Here is a 17822-nt window from a genome sequence, read left to right on the forward strand (position 1 = left end):
ATGGGTCGGGATTCAGTGCGGGTGCAATGCGTTCAACTCACGCATCGCAACCGTGCGGAATACTCGCCCGTGTGAAAGGAGCCTTACAAATGCCATCAGTTGGCATACGTTTTGCCGGATCCGGCAGGCAGTTCCGGCGATGGAACTGCTTGCCGGATCACTCTGCCACAAGTGTGAAAGTAGCCTAAGTCCCATTGTAGTGAATGGGAGCGATGTAAAGATTTTCTACTTGAAATCCATGGTGGATCCACATGTATAATAATGAAAGGGTCAAACCCATGTATAAGGCCTCTTTCACACTGTGCGCAAAATGCAGGCCACAATACACAAGCACAGTCCGTGGGGCAGCCGCATCGGATAGCGGACCCATTCACTTGAATGGGTGCGCGATCCAGCCGTTCCGCAAAAAGATAGGGCATGTTCTATCTTTTTGCGGAACGGAAGTATGGGACGAAACCCCACGGAAGCACTCCGTAGGGTTCCGTTCCGCACCATTCCGCATCTCCGGATTTGCGGACCAATTCAAGTGAATGGGTCCGCATCCGTGATGCGGAATGCCCACGGAACGGCACCCGTGTATTGCGGATCCGCAGATGCGGTCCGCAATACGGCAACGGGGCGCACACGCCGGTGTGAAAGAGGCCTAAATCTACAATAGAAATCGAGTTGTATCCCAGTTCTACCCCATGTGCACTGACCCTTAATGTTATTGTTATTTTATCAGTTCTATCTATTGCTCACATAGATTAGATCCATTTTCATTACAATCCTAATGTTATTATTGTTACTCTTTTATATAATAATTTATGACACATTATTATTATTATTACTGTTATTATTACTAGTATTATTTACTATTACTAATCAAGTATTGTTTTCTATTCTGAACAAACCACTATAAAGCCTTTATGTACACGACTGTATTTTCATTTAATTTCTATGGGGTTGAAAAGATGTGGACGGCGCACCATGTCCTGTCCGCACTTGTATGTCAGTTCTGTGGCCCCGCAAAAAAGATAGAACATATCCTATTCTTGTCCGTTTTGTAGACAAGGAGTTTTAAAAAAATGGCGGCGTGCACTCAGCTGGTAGTTGTGTTTAGTGGATCTTCGATATGCGGACCGCAAAACACATACGGACTTGTGCATGGGGCGTAAACATTTTTGGAGCAATTCATTCCTGGAGGAGAACTACAATATTATTTACGAATTCTTGCAAAGCCCCATCTCCTAGTTAGGAATGATTGTTGCTATTATATTATATTTTTATTATTAATTTAGCTCTAATTATTATTATTTGTAGTAAATAAAACATATTTACCACCTGGGGTGGATTCATGGTATTATTTATTTTATTAGCAATGATTGCTACTATAGTTATATTGCTATTATTAATAATAGTAGTATGATAATATAATGGCAATAATAATAGTAACATTGTAACAACAGTAATTGTGCTGATCCAGCTAATACTAGGGGCCCCTATTCAAGCACTGCTCCATGTCTGCGGATGCCAATGAATAATAACCTAATGTGGGGAGATTTGCAGGAGGTGTCAGTCTGTCCTTGCATCCTCTGCTGCTGCCTTCACCTCTCCATAGCCAGAGCTTGCAGGATCACTAGAGGGAGCCTCTGCCTCTTCCCTTGGACAATAAAGGGAGTTTCCATGTTGCATTCAGGCTGCTGCTGCTGCTGCCCTGAGCCTCTTGTGCTCCTCACACTAGCAGCAAGCAGCACCAGGCGGGGAGTGGTGTGCAAATTGTGCAACATGCAGATGCCACCCGTGCCTCCAAACCCTAGTCTAGGTATCAAGCTGGACTTTTTCTGGAGGTCACCCAGGACCAGGAAGGTGCAGGTGCCACCTATGTGCTAGAAGGAGCCTTGGATCTATTATTGCATTGGATCTGTTCCCATCTGTGCTGCTGCTGGTCTTGGGATTGCTGGACACTTTGGGGAGGTGGAAAGAAGGACAAGCAGCTGTGTGTTGGTGACTTGTTAATTCCTGTGGCCAGGAGTGAGGTGTGGAGGTGGCCTTCACCAAGGCTGCTCATCATGGGGAATGCAGGCAGCATGGATTCTAACCTGACTGATTTCAAGGCACATAATATGCCCCTTAAGCTGCCAATGCCTGAACCAGGAGAACTGGAGGAGAGGTTTGCCATCGTATTGGTGAGTGCATTGTACCCGGCTTGGTCCTTCCATGTCTTCCCTGTGTTGAGGCTCGCTATGGTGTCCTCTGCAGAAAGTCTACACATTGCACCTTTTTCTTAGGTTGAAATATGATTGCTTCTTTCTCTACGCCTTGGAGAAAAGCCCCATTGTCTTGATTGTTTGCAAGGGGATGGTTCAGCTAAGCACGTTTCTCCTAGATCCTTCCAAGCCTATTACAATTGAAAGGGGGGACTCCTTCTTTGTAGTAAAAGACATGGGATGATGTCCCATGTGGAGATATTACACTGTAAAGACGCTGCTCAATGGTGGAGAAGAGGGAGGCAGGGAGGGCGAGACTAATCTGCATTTCATTATCGTCTTACAGGGTGTCAGGTCTTGAAATGGAAAGTCAGTGACTTCCAAGGACCCTGTCCTACAGAAAGCCTAGGGAGATATGGAGTACATATGTTTTGGACGTAATAGGATGAACAAAGGTTGGAGTTATGACACCTATAGTCGGGTTACGTGGGATTGAATTGAGTCGCACAATGTGCACGTCAATGGTCAAAAGTTGCATTTGACCACAACCATAGTGTGATCTGAGATCTCCAGCTCAACCATCACACATTGACTTTTTGGGCAAATTCGTCCTCCAGCCTCATAGTGGTGTGGATACATTGGGGTGTGGAGCCCTTTCATGTGCTAGGAGGAATTTTTTCATTTTTTTTTTCAAAGAAAATATTAACTTTCATCTTGTTTCGCGGCTACAAGCGCACTTAATATTTACTCAGTTCCAGTAGACGATAGTGAAGTGATTGTAATTCTAGACACCAGAGCTAACATTTCAATGCGTGATTGACAGGAGGGACAGTTCAGACTATAGGGGAATAATAGGGCCTTAGAGCAGGTTGATGCAAAATGGTCTCAAACTACAACTCCTGCCTAGAGTAAACTGGGGTTACATTCATCACTTTCCGCTTTGCTGTGTGTAACATGATTATGTTTAGATTACACTCAGTGTGTTAACATTATGAAGTGGCGCTTCACTAGGGTTACACCACAAGCCACATCATAGGTGCCAGTCGTCTGGAATTATGCTAAAATCAATTTATGTTCATATACTACTTGTTCGGGTAATACTACTAGAACCGTGCAATGATACTAGTAATACTAGTAGTATACTTCAGCAAAATTCCTTTAATCTGACAGTCAGATATACTGATAGTCTGACACCTAGCAAGACTTGACGCAGAGACGACCCCTTATGAGAACCCTAAATACTAAGCGTGTCCCTCATAGGCAAGGGTGCACCTAGCCTTTCTGCTGCCTGAGGCGAAAACTGAAACAGCGCCCCCCTCTACCCAATGCCAATTTCTTTACCTAACCCTTTCCCTTCAGCCCATGGCCCTTTAGCTGCCCTCCTTCTTTCCCTCCCGGTGCTGCCTGAGGCGATCGCCTCACCTGGCCTCATTGGTGGTGCACCCCTGCTCATAGGGTCTCAGCTTTTATACACCGTGCAGCTACCTGTTTTGTCCCTTTAAATATCAAACTATTTTTTTCATACTATAATAACATTATGTATTTTGATCAGATATATAATTTGAGGTAATAGATGATCCATAGGCAGCTACTATAAAGTCAATCATAGAGGAGTCCATGTGCATTTATATAATGTCTGGTCAGTTTGAATAAATAATGTAACTGACAACCATTATTTGAAATCACTGTGACATTGTCAATAAAGTTTATTAAATAAAAAAAGTTATATCTCTTTATCTAAGGAGGTGATGGAAATTAAGGTGTTCTCTCCAACAGTGTCAATAAAGTTAATTGAAGAAAGGAGTATCTTTAATTAAGGAGGTGTTGGATTGTAAAAGCCTTCTTACGGACATTGTCAATAAAGTTCAAAGCAGAAAGGCAGAAATGCCTTTTATTTAAAGAGGTGATAGCCATTAGGAGCCTGTGACGAGAGGTGTCTCCAACCATGACAATAAAGTTAATTAAAGAAAGGTATCTCTTTTATATAAACGACGGTGACAATATTCTGACATCGCTGAGATTGCCATGCACTATATGTTATCTGTGGCATTGTCAATAAAGTTTATTGAAAAAAGATGGATCTTTTATTTAAGGAGGAGATAGACTTTAAGGGGTTCTTTCCGACAGTATCAATAAGATTTATTGTAGAAAGGAGTATCTTTTATTAAGGTGGTGGATTGTAAAAGGCTTCTTATGGACATTGTCAATAAAGTTTTTAGCAGAAATGAATGCCTTTTATTTAAGGAGGTGATAGACTTTAAGGGGTTTGTGACAAGAGGTGCCTCCAACAATGTCAATAAAGGGTTTGTGACAAGAGGTGCCTCCAACAATGTCAATAAAGTTAGTTGAAGAAAGGTATAACTTTTATATAAACAACGGTGACGGTTGTCATTGGCTACATGTTCTCTGTGACATTATCAATAAAGTTTATTGGAGAAAGGAGTACCTTTTATTTAAGAAGATGATAGACTTTAAGGAATTCTTACTGACATTGTCAATAAAGTTCCTTGCTGAATGAAATCTTTTATTTAAGGAGTCTTTTTTCTGACAGTGTCAATAAAGTTTGTCGAACACATTCAAATTTTCTATGTGTTTTCGCCCCCGAGCTCTGTTTTTGCCACAGAAGTCAGGGCAGAGGATACAGACGCGTTCATAGACATGGTCACAGAGATTGAAACTCAGGGACTGAATTGGGACACATAATAATAATGACAAACCTTCAATAAACTTTTAAAAGTTGGCACAAAGGAGACCCCCTTTTATTTGATAGTTATAGGTGGGTATATCCTGAATATGGTTGCCACTACAGCTTCAAGATTACCCATCTTTTCCAGACTCCTGGAGGACAAACCTCAGACATATTGATATCACTGTATATGTTTGCCTTTGACGTCTGCAGGAAAGCTGGGTGACAAGTCTTGTAGGTGATGTAATGGCGGCCATATTGGTTGTCACCCAACTTTCCACAAAGAAGATAGTAACCGAACACGTGACATAAGAGGACATCCCAGAACTTATATTTATGGGTCTTTTTTTTTTTTTTTTTTTTTTTTTTTAAGGAAATTTTTACATTTTCTTTGTCAGCTTTGTAATATAAGACTTTCTTGATGCTGAAAGGAAAAGTTCTGATCAGGGTAAGCGACTAGATTTTCTCTAGTTATCAGAGGCCGCGTCCTTACTACGCGCCCTCCTACATGTGATTCTTCCCGTAGCTAGGATCTTGTGTGCATTTCACATGTAAATCAGTCAGCGACGAGTTATTCAGCGACGTTAACACATCGGAAATGGATGACTGACGAATTTTTCAATGTCAAGTAAACTCTCACACGGCTGGTGACTTATTAACCTGCCATAAATGAACACGTCGCAGCTCAGTACATTCTGACAACCATTAGTATTGGGTGGGTGGGTAGTAATTTTCCACTTTCAGAGAAGAGGCTTGGACTTGTAGTCCTACAAGCTGCAGCACATTGTCAGAAGTCACTTATGTGGTAATTTGTCAAACTGGTGTAAAGTAGAACTGTCTTAGTCGCCCATAGCAACCAATCAGATTCCACCTTTCATTTTCCAAAGGAGCTGTCCAAAATTAAAGGTGAAATCTGACTGGTTGCTATGGGCGACTAAGCCAGTTCTACTTTACACCAGTTTGATAAATGACCCCATTAGTCTTTGTTTTACCGGTCTGGTACTTTTTAAATGTAGTGGTGATTGTTACCTGTTCTTGTATGTATTGCAAATCTGTTGTGCTGGATTACGGAAATGTACATAGAGAGACCACGAAGACTAAAATATGGATCCGGATTCAGCCTGATGTCTTATAGGCGGCTTCGGTGTAACACGAATAAGACAGAGTTTCCCTGATTCCCTAATCTATAGTGGCAACGGTTATGATGCATTTGCTGCCATCTTAAAGGGGTTCTGCAGTTTTTTTAAACTGATGATCTATCCATTGGATAGATCATCAGCAGTTGATCGGCGCGGGTCCGACACCTGGAACCCCTGCCGATCAGCTGTTTGAGAAGGCAGCGGCGCTGGCAGTAGCGCCGCTGCCTTCTCACTGTTTACCGCATGCCCAGTGATACTAGTCGTGACGTCACTGGGCCTGCGGTAAACAGCGAGAAGGCCTCGGTGCTACTGCCAGCGCCGCTGCCTTCTCAAACAGCTGATCGGCAGTTTAAAAAAAACTGCAGAACCCATTTAAGGTGACCATTTCTTAAAGGGTGTGTCCACCAAGACAAAAAAAAAAAAAGACAAAAAAAATTGCTTCAGGAATTTTAAATAAAAATAACAATAAAAATGAAGCAGAATCACAAGTAGATTCTTCATAGATCTATATGTCTCCATGGTGACAGACTACAAACACCTTTTGTGTAGTCTGATCCTGCAGTCATTCTCTCTTCAATCTGTCTCCTACAAAAGAAAAGAAAAATGCTTCAGTAATTAAAAATAACAATAAAAGATGAAGCAGAATCGCAAGTAGATTCTACATAGATCTATACGTCTCCATGGTGACAGACTACAAACATATTTTGTGTAGTCTAATCCTGCAGTCATTCTCTTTTCCATACAAAACGTACATTAGCAAAAAGTACTGAATAGAGGAGCCAAGCTAACGGTAACAACGCAATCTAACACTTATGCTATAATGAACAAGAAATATTTAAGGCTATATACACCTTTGGGGGCATTTTTTTTATTATTATTATTGCATTATACTTATTTTGAGCTAAAAATAAAAAAAAATTCAGTTGGTCTTTATTAACAATATGGAATCCTTTTTTTCTGTACATAGCTGATATGTTCTACTAGCTGCCTGTGGATTTTTCCTCTTTTTCATCAGTTGTGGAGCTGACGGGATCCTTACCTCTGCTCTCTGACATTATAAACACTCATTATAGGTCAGTTCTTATCTTATGTGTCTTAAATAAGTGTTTATGACCTCTTAGTAGTTTAGAGATAAGGGTTATTAGATGACCAGCACAAAGTGAAAGTTTGTGACAGAAGGGCTCAAAATATTTAATAAAGGCCAATTGAAAAAATGATTTTTAGCCCAAAAGGGGTAAAATGCAATCATAAACAAAAATTGCCTCCAAAGGTCTACATATCCTTTAAAATGAACATCCTATGTTGGTTTTCCGATGGACAGTTGTCCTGATTAGAGCAGCGATGATGATGGAAGGTTTGTTCTGAATGCTTTAATGGAACATTCAGGCTCCATTTACACTCGTGATAGTAATGGAGGCCATGACACCTGTGGTTCCGTTCCATTTTACTAAAACATTTTACCAAATTAAAGTTTAGTTCTGATTGGTTGCACTTTTGCACTTTATCGCTTGCAGGAATGTTTATAAACATGTATGTATACCTTCCTACATATCAGCCACAGTATTGCCCCCTCTACAAAAAAAATGTCTTGGTCCTAGGCTGGCCGGGGCGGCTTTCTTGCAAATTACAGCTGGTTGAGCAACTGGTGTCACTTGGGGACAGTAAGACTGAGCCTGTATGTGACATTTAAGCTTAAAGGGGTTATCCCATGATTAATGTAAAAAATAAAAATCAGACATCATATAGCACATGCCAATCTCTTTCTAAAGCTAGAACCAGCCCTGTACCTCATATGGGTCCAGAGATCTCCACATTCATTGCTCTGCTAGATTCTTTTCAGGCTGGTAGCTCAGGAGGGGGTATCCTTTCTGATACAGTTCAGGGGGGGGGGGGAGGGGGATCATTTCTCAGGGGGTGTGTGCTTTAGGGTCCATTCACACATCCGCAATTTTGTTCCGCATTTTACGGAACAGAATTGCGGACCCATTCATTTCTATGGGGCACTCCCGGGTCCACAATTCCGTTCCCGAAAAAAATAGAACATGTCATATTCTTGTCCGCAATTTCTATTAAGTGCCGGCAATGTGCGGTCCACAAAATGCGGAACGCACATCGCCGATGTACGTGTTTTGCGGATCCACGGATCCGCAAAACACACACGGACGTGTGAATGGACCCTTACACTGCAGCTATCTCCCTATCACAGCTCATGATGTTCTTTCAGCCGCATCTGTTTCCCTGTAACTGTCAAAGTAAATAGGTCTGGTGTCAGTTAAAGGATAAAACTGAGCATGTGCGACCACCTCAGTAGGTGGACGTGTACATTAGTGTACTGATTAAACACCAGTGAAGTAAAGAGAATGTCTCACAACTGGAGCGGTTCTGTAATAGAAAGTAAAATACAAAAGTAACCAGTTTTTCATGCTGAATTATATTAAAAGAACATTTAGTAGTGCAGGTTGTAAAACTACAACTCCCACAATGCCCTGCTGTAGGCTGATACCTGTAGGCTGTTCGGGCATGCTGGGAGTTGTAGTTTTGCAACAGCTGGAGGGCCGCAGTTTGAGGATGCCTGTAGTAGTGGAAAAATAAGTGACGGGATCATTATTGGTTCGGATTTCGTGCTGAATCCACATCCAAAGTTCCAATAAAAACCATGTCCAAAAAGTGGACTCCGCGTAATTTTTTTTTAGCACAGAAGAAATTCTGTGTGACTCGCCATATAACATATGCCAGGCACGACATGTGGATTTATCCTGATTTTTGGCATTTTTTTTAGATCAGCTCTAAGATTTGATTGAAATTGAACTAAATGGGAAAAATCAGTACCTATGTTGTTGGTTGCACCAGCAAAATCGGGACACTTTAAGGCCTCATGCACACGACTGTCGTTTTGGTACGCATCCGAGCCGCATTTTTTACGGCTTGGATGCGGACCCATTCACTTCAATGGGGCTGCAAAAGATGCAGATAGCACTCCGTGTGCTGCCCGCATCCGTTCCTCCATTCTGTGGCCCTGCAAAAAAAAATAGAACATGTCCTATTCTTGTTCGTTTTGCGGCCGCCCATACTGTTCCAGAAATTGCAGAACGCACACGGGCGACATCCATCAAAACACGGCACTGTCGTGTGCATGTAGCCTAACTGATTGGGGCCATGGTTGGCTGCTGCCCTGTTTGTCTGCACCAGTTTTTTTTTGTGTCAGGTAGTCGCTGTGCCCTAAGCTCCGCGCTCTGCTGACAAGTCACTTGTAATCTAATTTGGGGGCTTGTTTTTAGACCTGCTCACTGCTATTCTTCCATGTGCTAATCCCCTCTTTTCACAGTGGAATGTGAGACGGGGGAGATTTCATGTCAGCTGCATACAGTATATCGCTGCATTTTTGTGTGTCCTGGTTATAGTGTCCTGGCTTATACAGTATGTGTACAGGACGGGTGTGTTAGCATGTGTTCATGCATCGCAGTAGAAGACGAATTACTACTGTACAGGAAAAAAAAGGAATGTTTTTCTAGAATGATGCCAGGATGCATTTTTCCCATTGAAGTGCTATAAAATGGAATAAAAAAAAATAGGTGTGAAAAGATTTGACTTGGTCGGGTCTCATAATGTGACCTGTACCACTATTTAAAGCAGCTGTACAGGGGCAGAGCTGAGAGATTGTTGCAATGGGCATCTGTCTGCTCCTTCTATTCGCAAAATACAGGCTGCTGTAAACAGCACATTTATCCTGCTGATGGTATTGGGAAAGAAGAGCTGCAAAGAGTGTCCTTGCCCTAGTGCGGTGTTCCCCAACTCCAGTCCTCAGGGACCCACCTACCGTGCAGGTTGTCAGGATTTTCTTAGTATTGAGCAGGTGATCTAATTAGTGTCCATGCATCGGGACTTACCACAGGTATTCATTCTGTGGGATATTCCCAAATCATGACCGACAGGTGGGCCCCGAGGATTGGAGTTGGGGAACACTGCCCTAGAGGGCTTGGTAGGTCCACGCGTTACACAGACAGTCTATTGATTTCAATGAGAACCGTGTAATACTTTATTTCACCAGTGGTGGTGCTGCAGCAGAATTGAACATCTGCTGCTGGGTCACTGACAGCCGATCACTGGAGATCCCAGCGTCCTGTGATCGGCTCAACCTTGGAGGATCTTTCCAACAAAAAGGGGGTTGCCCCTCCGACTGTAGTATGCAGACAGCAGTATAAGGCCTCATGCACACGGCCGCTGTTGTGTCCCGTGTCCGTTGTTCCGTTTTCCGTGATTTTCTGCGGACCCATTGACTTTCAATGGGTCCGTGGAAAACTCGGCTAATGCACCGTTTGTCATCCGCGTCCGTGATCCGTGTTTCCAGTCCGTGAAAAAAATATGACCTGTCCTATAATTTTTTCACGGACAACGGTGCGCGGACCCATTCAAGTCAATGGGTCCGTGAAAAAACACGGAGGCACACAAGATTGTCATCCGCGTCTGCTTTTTTCCTATCATTTGCATGGCAAACTTGACTTAGATTTTTTTTTTACTTTCCTTTATGTCTGGAGATCCTCTAAAAATAAAGGAAGACACGGACACGGATCAAGGAACAACGGAACCCCTTTTCGTAGACCGCAAAAAAATACTGTCGTGTGCATGAGGCCTAAGGCCAGGTTCACATCAGCATTCTTATTTCCTTTGCTCTACTCCATGATAGGAGCTGAACGACAAAAATAATGAAAGCTCTGATCTGTCACGTGATGGACACGAATGGTGCCCTGTGGATCCTGTTGATTATAATGGTCAAACTGGACAAAAGAGCGCTGCATGCTGTGCTATTTTGTCCCTTATGTATGTCCACTATCAGAGATGATGATGCAGATGTGAATGTGGCCTTAATAATATTATTCAAGCAGTGGTGGAAAGATAGATAGTAGTGTCATATAGCTGGTCTTCTTAGGGTCCACATATAAACAGCAAAAAACACATAAATAAGGGACTATAAACCCCAAATCCTCTCATCAGGTACACCCATGAGCATATTCCTCTAAACTGATTGGCTGAGAGGGATCATGTGTTTGGCATCATGGCACCAATCATCTGATCACTCTTTACATGCATTTTTGGGGGCTGTCGAGGGGAGGGGGGCACAGCAGAACCCCAAGTTTACTACTATTAGGCCTTCTGGTAAAATTCATTGTATTGGGAGCAGGTTCCCTTTAAGACAGCGTTGCCTTCTACATTTATGTGAACCAGCTGTGTCAGACGGCGCGGAGAACGCTCTTGGCCTTTGTGTACTGGGAAAAAGCCTAATAGAAAAGTCACAAGCTTCATCTTAAACGCTCAAATGAAAGGGATTATTGTGCGTCTTTTTGCAGAGCACCCACTTTTCTGGAAATAGTGAGTGAGCTGTGCATTCCTTTCATCAGTGGTCACTGTAGGGTCGTAGCCGGGCAGACATGGCACATTTTACCTGTGCTGTGCACCATCATGAATAGTAGGAGGCGGTGGCTGATAAATGCATTACCAGGATAAGCGCACGAACAGACGCACAACGTTCTGCTGTCACTTTCCGCATTGCAATTGTCCATAGAATCTCTTCGCTGACGTTGTCTATGATGTCGGCAGTATTCGGCTTTCCTACAACTAGTGCTGCAAGGATGCGCTGCCGTTTTCCATGACAGAGGTCTACAGACACATAGGATGGGCTGCATATATGTCTAGCTCACCCCCATTAAAGGGCACCGGTGCAATAAGGATGGCGCACAGAGCTGGTTCCCCATGTCTCGTAGACCCCAATGAGTGCCTTAATAGTATCCATGCGTTTACCTACTGTCATTGTGGAGACTATATATAAGAATTGGGGGAGATTTCACACTTGCGTTGTTAATTCCGGTATTGAGATCCAGAATTAAACGGATCTGTTTTGATTTTGCACATCCAGATGCATCCGTTCGGTTAGAATGCGGTTGTGTGAAATCAAAATGGGAAAAAAAACGGATCCGTCACTAAATACATTGAAAGTCAATGGGTGATGGATCAGTTTTTTAAGGCTCCTAAAAAAACGGATCTGTCACCATTGACTTACATTGTTTTCAGTGACTGATCTGTTGTGTCCGGTCACAAAACGGAATGCTGCCGGAACGGAAGACATCCTGATGCATCCTGAACGGATCTCTTTCCACTCAGAATGCATGAGGACTCCTCTGCGGGATCTCGGTACTGGAAAACGACAACACAAATGTGAAAGTAGCCAAAGCTAAATGCACCAGCTTTTATTTGCACCACATGGCGTACATGCTTGGTGTTGTAGATACTTTTTGCTCCTTGTTCGACAAGCGAGTGTGGCTTAGATGGCAAATAGTTGTTGTTTCAAGGAAAAGAGCCCTGCTTAAGGCGCACTGATGTGTGCGAACCTATGGCACGGGTGCCAGAGGCGGCAATCAGAGCCCTTTCTGTGGGCATCCACACCCTGGAAAAAGTCTATGGTGTACCAATATGCCTTAGACTTTTCCTGCCATTCATCAGTGCAGGGCGCGCTATGAACAGCACAGGCAGCGCATTGTATGTAGGCAGGATATTATAGTTAAATAATAAAGTACATGGAAGATATACTATACTGGACTGTAGTGTTCAGGTTAAATTGTCGTGTTGGCACTTTGCGATAAATAAGTGGGTTTTGTGTTGCAGTTTGGGCACTCGGTCTCCAAAAGTTTCGCCATCACTGCTATAGGTGAAGCCGGGGAAGAGGCCGCTTTGGACCCCAAACTCAGAAGGGGCCCACCCAGGATGAGGACTTAAAGATTTTATTGTCAGGGCCCACTCAACAGTGATATACAGTGACAATATATATAGTAAAACCGTATGAAAATGGACAAAGCCGCTACTGGGCCCGGTTTGAGATTGCGATTTTGACTAGCCACAAGAGTGGGGGCTGCGAAAAAGTTTCTGGTGAGGGGGGACTTTCAAAAATGTGCTGTGGGGCCCAGTCATTTCTAGTTACGCCACTGATGTGTGCCAAAATTGGGGCAAACTTTTGGCACAAATGAAGCCACCCAGTAGGTGGTATAAAGTTAGACAAAGTTTAGACCCTTTATTTTAAAGAGGTCCCGTCAGCTCTCCTGAAATGTCTGCTTTAGTAATACATAGAAAGTGACAGTTCTAGGGTATAGATTTCTGTGCCATTCCTCTAGTATTCCTTCTGGAAATGTATGAAAAAATTGACAACTAGGTGTTACCATTTGCCTTTTCGAAGAGGTGTGGATGACACCGTCCAATCAGTGCTGACAGTGTATGGACTCACCCTATAAACACCCTATAAACAAGGATAATCGTAACATCCATCTGTCAATTTATTCTACATTTCCAGGAAGAGTGACGGAGGAATGGGGTCCACCGATCACAAAAATCGCAAAATGAATGAAGAGGTGGTCGTACACCATTCAACAGTACAGCCGTTTCATGGGACTGATGGAGAAAGCCAAGTGAAATACTCGGCTTCTCTTTAGCAGCCCCTAGAGATGGATGGAGCGGCAACTTTATTCATACAGGGGAAAACCGGACCCCATTCTAATGATCGGTAGGGATGCCAGTGGTTGGTCACCCACTACTAGACCCTTATCTCCTTTTCCTGTAGATAGCGAATACGTTTAGGTCTTGGGGCAACTCCTGTTTCCGGTGCCAGAGCTGCTCCCGATTAGCTGACCGTCAGGGGTGTCAGAGCCCCACCAATCTGATACTGATGACGAGAACCCCTTTATTTAGAATCCTATTATTATTACTATACTGGGGCCTCTGTCCTAGTTTACTTTGTATTTGTGGTTATGGTTACTTTGTTTACGTGTCTTCAATGTTACATTGTATACACATGTTCTAAAGAATCTGTAAAAAAAACTATTAAAAATGAATAATTTGGCAGCCATGCAGCTTACTTTCTGCCAAATCCATTTGGGCTGCACATACACTTGGCAGGGATGAGTGGCCCTGTACTTCCTTTGTCTCAGAGCATGATGTGAGTTAGGACCATGGCTGCGCACAACAGACTCAGCGTTTCTGTGTCTACACAGCACCCATGGGACAGCTGCCCCACAATGACTGTCCAAACACCTCGCTCTGCTCACAGTCCAGGCTCACACCTCTGCTCTCATTACAGCTTTTCAGATCTGGGGATACGTGTACTATGTAGAGAAAGAGACAGAGAGAGTGAAAGAAACAGAGAGACATAGGAAGAAGAGTCATGGAGAGATTGAGGTTCAGAAAGAGAATGAGAGAGACAGAGAGAGAAAGATAGAGAGGCACAGGAAGGAGAGTCATGGAGAGAATGAGAGGGACAGAGAGAGAGAAAGATAGAGAGGCACAGGAAGGAGAGTCATGGAGAGAATGAGAGGGACAGAGAGAGAGAGATAGAGAGGCACAGGAAGGAGAGTCATGGAGAGAATGAGAGGGACAGAGAGAGAGAGATAGAGAGGCACAGGAAGGAGAGTCATAGAGAGAATGAGAGGGACAGAGAGAGAGAAAGATAGAGAGGCACAGGAAGGAGAGTCATGGAGAGAATGAGAGGGACAGAGAGAGAGAGATAGAGAGGCACAGGAAGGAGAGTCATAGAGAGAATGAGAGGGACAGAAAGAGAGAAAGATAGAGAGGCACAGGAAGGAGAGTCATAGGGGGAATGAGAGGGACAGAGAGAGAGAGAAAGATAGAGAGGCACAGGAAGGAGAGTCATGGAGAGAATGAGAGGGACAGAGAGAGAAAGATAGAGAGGCACAGGAAGAAGAGTCATGGAGAGAATGAGAGGGACAGAGAGAGAGAAAGATAGAGAGGCACAGGAAGGAGAGTCATGGAGAGAATGAGAGGGACAGAGAGAGAAAGATAGATAGGCACGGGAAGGAGAGTCATGGAGAGAATGAGAGGGACAGAGAGAGAGAAAGATAGAGAGGCACGGGAAGGAGAGTCATGGAGAGAATGAGAGGGACAGAGAGAGAAAGATAGATAGGCACAGGAAGGAGAGTCATGGAGAGAATGAGGGGGACAGAGAGAGAAAGATAGAGAGGCACAGGAAGGAGAGTCATGGAGAGAATGAGAGGGACAAAGAGAGAGGCACAGGAAGGAGAGTCATGGAGAGAATGAGAGGGACAGAGAGAGAAAGATAGATAGGCACAGGAAGGAGAGTCATGGAGAGAATGAGAGGGACAGAGAGAGAAAGATAGAGAGGCACGGGAAGGAGAGTCATGGAGAGAATGAGAGGGACAGAGAGAGAAAGATAGGCACAGGAAGGAGAGTCATGGAGAGAATGAGGGGGACAGAGAGAGAAAGATAGAGAGGCACCGGAAGGAGAGTCATGGAGAGAATGAGAGGGACAAAGAGAGAGGCACAGGAAGGAGAGTCATGGAGAGAATGAGAGGGACAGAGAGAGAAAGATAGAGAGGCACAGGAAGGAGAGTCATGGAGAGAATGAGAGGGACAGAGAGAGAAAGATAGAGAGGCACAGGAAGGAGAGTCATGGAGTCTGGAGAGAATGAGAGGGACAGAGAGAGAAAGATAGAGAGGCACAGGAAGGAGAGTCATGGAGTCTGGAGAGAATGAGAGGGACAGAGAGAGAAAGATAGAGAGGCACAGGAAGGAGAGCCGTAGAGGGAATGAGAGGGACAGAGAGAGAGAAAGATAGAGAGGCACAGGAAGGAGAGTCATGGAGAGAATGAGAGGGACAGAGAGAGAGAGAGATAGAGAGTCACAGGAAGGAGAGTCATAGAGAGAATGAGAGGGACAGAAAGAGAGAAAGATAGAGAGGCACAGGAAGGAGAGTCATAGGGGGAATGAGAGGGACAGAGAGAGAGAAAGATAGAGAGGCACAGGAAGGAGAGTCATGGAGAGAATGAGAGGGACAGAGAGAGAAAGATAGAGAGGCACAGGAAGGAGAGTCATGGAGAGAATGAGAGGGACAGAGAGAGAAAGATAGATAGGCACAGGAAGGAGAGTCATGGAGAGAATGAGAGGGACAGAGAGAGAGAAAGATAGAGAGGCATGGGAAGGAGAGTCATGGAGAGAATGAGAGGGACAGAGAGAGAAAGATAGATAGGCACAGGAAGGAGAGTCATGGAGAGAATGAGGGGGACAGAGAGAGAAAGATAGAGAGGCACAGGAAGGAGAGTCATGGAGAGAATGAGAGGGACAAAGAGAGAGGCACAGGAAGGAGAGTCATGGAGAGAATGAGAGGGACAGAGAGAGAAAGATAGATAGGCACAGGAAGGAGAGTCATGGAGAGAATGAGAGGGACAGAGAGAGAAAGATAGAGAGGCACCGGAAGGAGAGTCATGGAGAGAATGAGAGGGACAGAGAGAGAAAGATAGGCACAGGAAGGAGAGTCATGGAGAGAATGAGGGGGACAGAGAGAGAAAGATAGAGAGGCACAGGAAGGAGAGTCATGGAGAGAATGAGAGGGACAGAGAGAGAGAAAGATAGAGAGGCACAGGAAGGAGAGTCATGGAGTCTGGAGAGAATGAGAGGGACAGAGAGAGAAAGATAGAGAGGCACAGGAAGGAGAGTCATGGAGTCTGGAGAGAATGAGAGGGACAGAGAGAGAAAGATAGAGAGGCACAGGAAGGAGAGCCGTAGAGGGAATGAGAGGGACAGAGAGAGAGAGAAAGATAGAGAGACACAGGAAGGAGAGCCATAGAGGGAATGAGAGGGGCAGGGAGAGAGAGAGCGAGAGAGAGAGAGTCACAGAAAGAAATATAGAGAGGCACAGGAAGGAGAGTCATGAAGAGAATGAGAGGGGCAGAGAGAGAAAGAGAGGCACAGGAGGGAGAGTCATGAAGAGAATGAGAGGGGCAGAGAGAGAGAGTGATAGAGAGAAAGATAGAGAGGCACAGGAAGGAGAGTCATGGAGAGAATGAGAGGGACAGAAAGAGAAAGAGAGGCACAGGAAGGAGAACTAGGGAGAAAATGACAGGGACCGAGAGAGAGTCACAGAGAGAAAGATAGAGAGGCACAGGAAGGAGCGTAAAGGAGAGAATGAGTGGGGCAGAGAGAAAGATAGAGAGGCACAGGAAGGAGAGTCATGGAGAGAATGAGAGGGGCAGAGAGAGAGAGTCACAGAGAGAAAGATAGAGAGGCACAGGAAGGAGAGTCATGGAGAGAATGAGAGGGACAGAGAGAGAGTCATAGAGAGAAAGATAGAGAGGCACAAGAAGGAGAGTCATGTAGAGAATGAGAGGGGCAGAGAGCGAGAGAGAGTCACAGAGAGAAATATAGAGAGGCACAGGAAGGAGAGTCATGGGGAGAATGAGAGGGGCAGAGAGAGAAAGATAGAGAGGCACAGGAAAGAGAGTCATGGAGAGAATGAGAGGGGCAGTGAGAGAAAGATAGAGAGGAAAATGAAGGAGAGTTGTGGAAAGAATGAGAGGGGCAGAGAGAGAGAGTCACAGAGAGAAAGATAGAGAGGCACAGGAAGGAGCATCAAGGAGAGAATGAGAAAGGCCGAGAGAGTTACAAAGAAAGATAGAGAGGCATAGAGGGAGAGTCGTGGAGAGTTAGAAAGAGACAGAGGCATCGGGATTGAGGTTAACAGAGAGAGAGAAAAGTGAAAGGGACAGGGAGGAAGAGAATTGGGGTGAGTGAGATAGAGAGGTTTAGGGAGGGAGAGCCAGAGAAAGAGAAGGCATTGAGGGAGAGTCAGATGGTAAGAGAAGGGTAGGGAGGTAGCGTGATGAGGAGAAAGACACTGAGAGACAGATAAGGGGCAGAATGACAGAGGGGAAGATAGAGGGACATGGGGTAGAAAGAGAAATTTAGAGAGAGTGAGAGAAATAGAGAGGCACAGAATTCACATTTACACATGAATGC

At 44.4% G+C, this 17822-nt stretch overlaps 1 protein-coding gene across 1 annotated transcript in view; it reads left to right on the top strand.

Moving 5' to 3' along the window:
- Positions 1-1701: 1701 nt before the first annotated feature.
- FMNL2 (formin like 2) overlaps positions 1702-17822 on the top strand; it is a 215121-nt gene continuing 199000 nt past the window's right edge. The window contains 1 exon segment of the mRNA XM_044302780.1: positions 1702-2168. Coding sequence (XP_044158715.1) covers positions 2052-2168 — 117 coding nt within the window. The 5' untranslated portion in view covers positions 1702-2051.

Source organism: Bufo gargarizans, chromosome 8 (assembly GCF_014858855.1).
Source record: "Bufo gargarizans isolate SCDJY-AF-19 chromosome 8, ASM1485885v1, whole genome shotgun sequence".
NCBI lineage: Eukaryota > Metazoa > Chordata > Amphibia > Anura > Bufonidae > Bufo > Bufo gargarizans.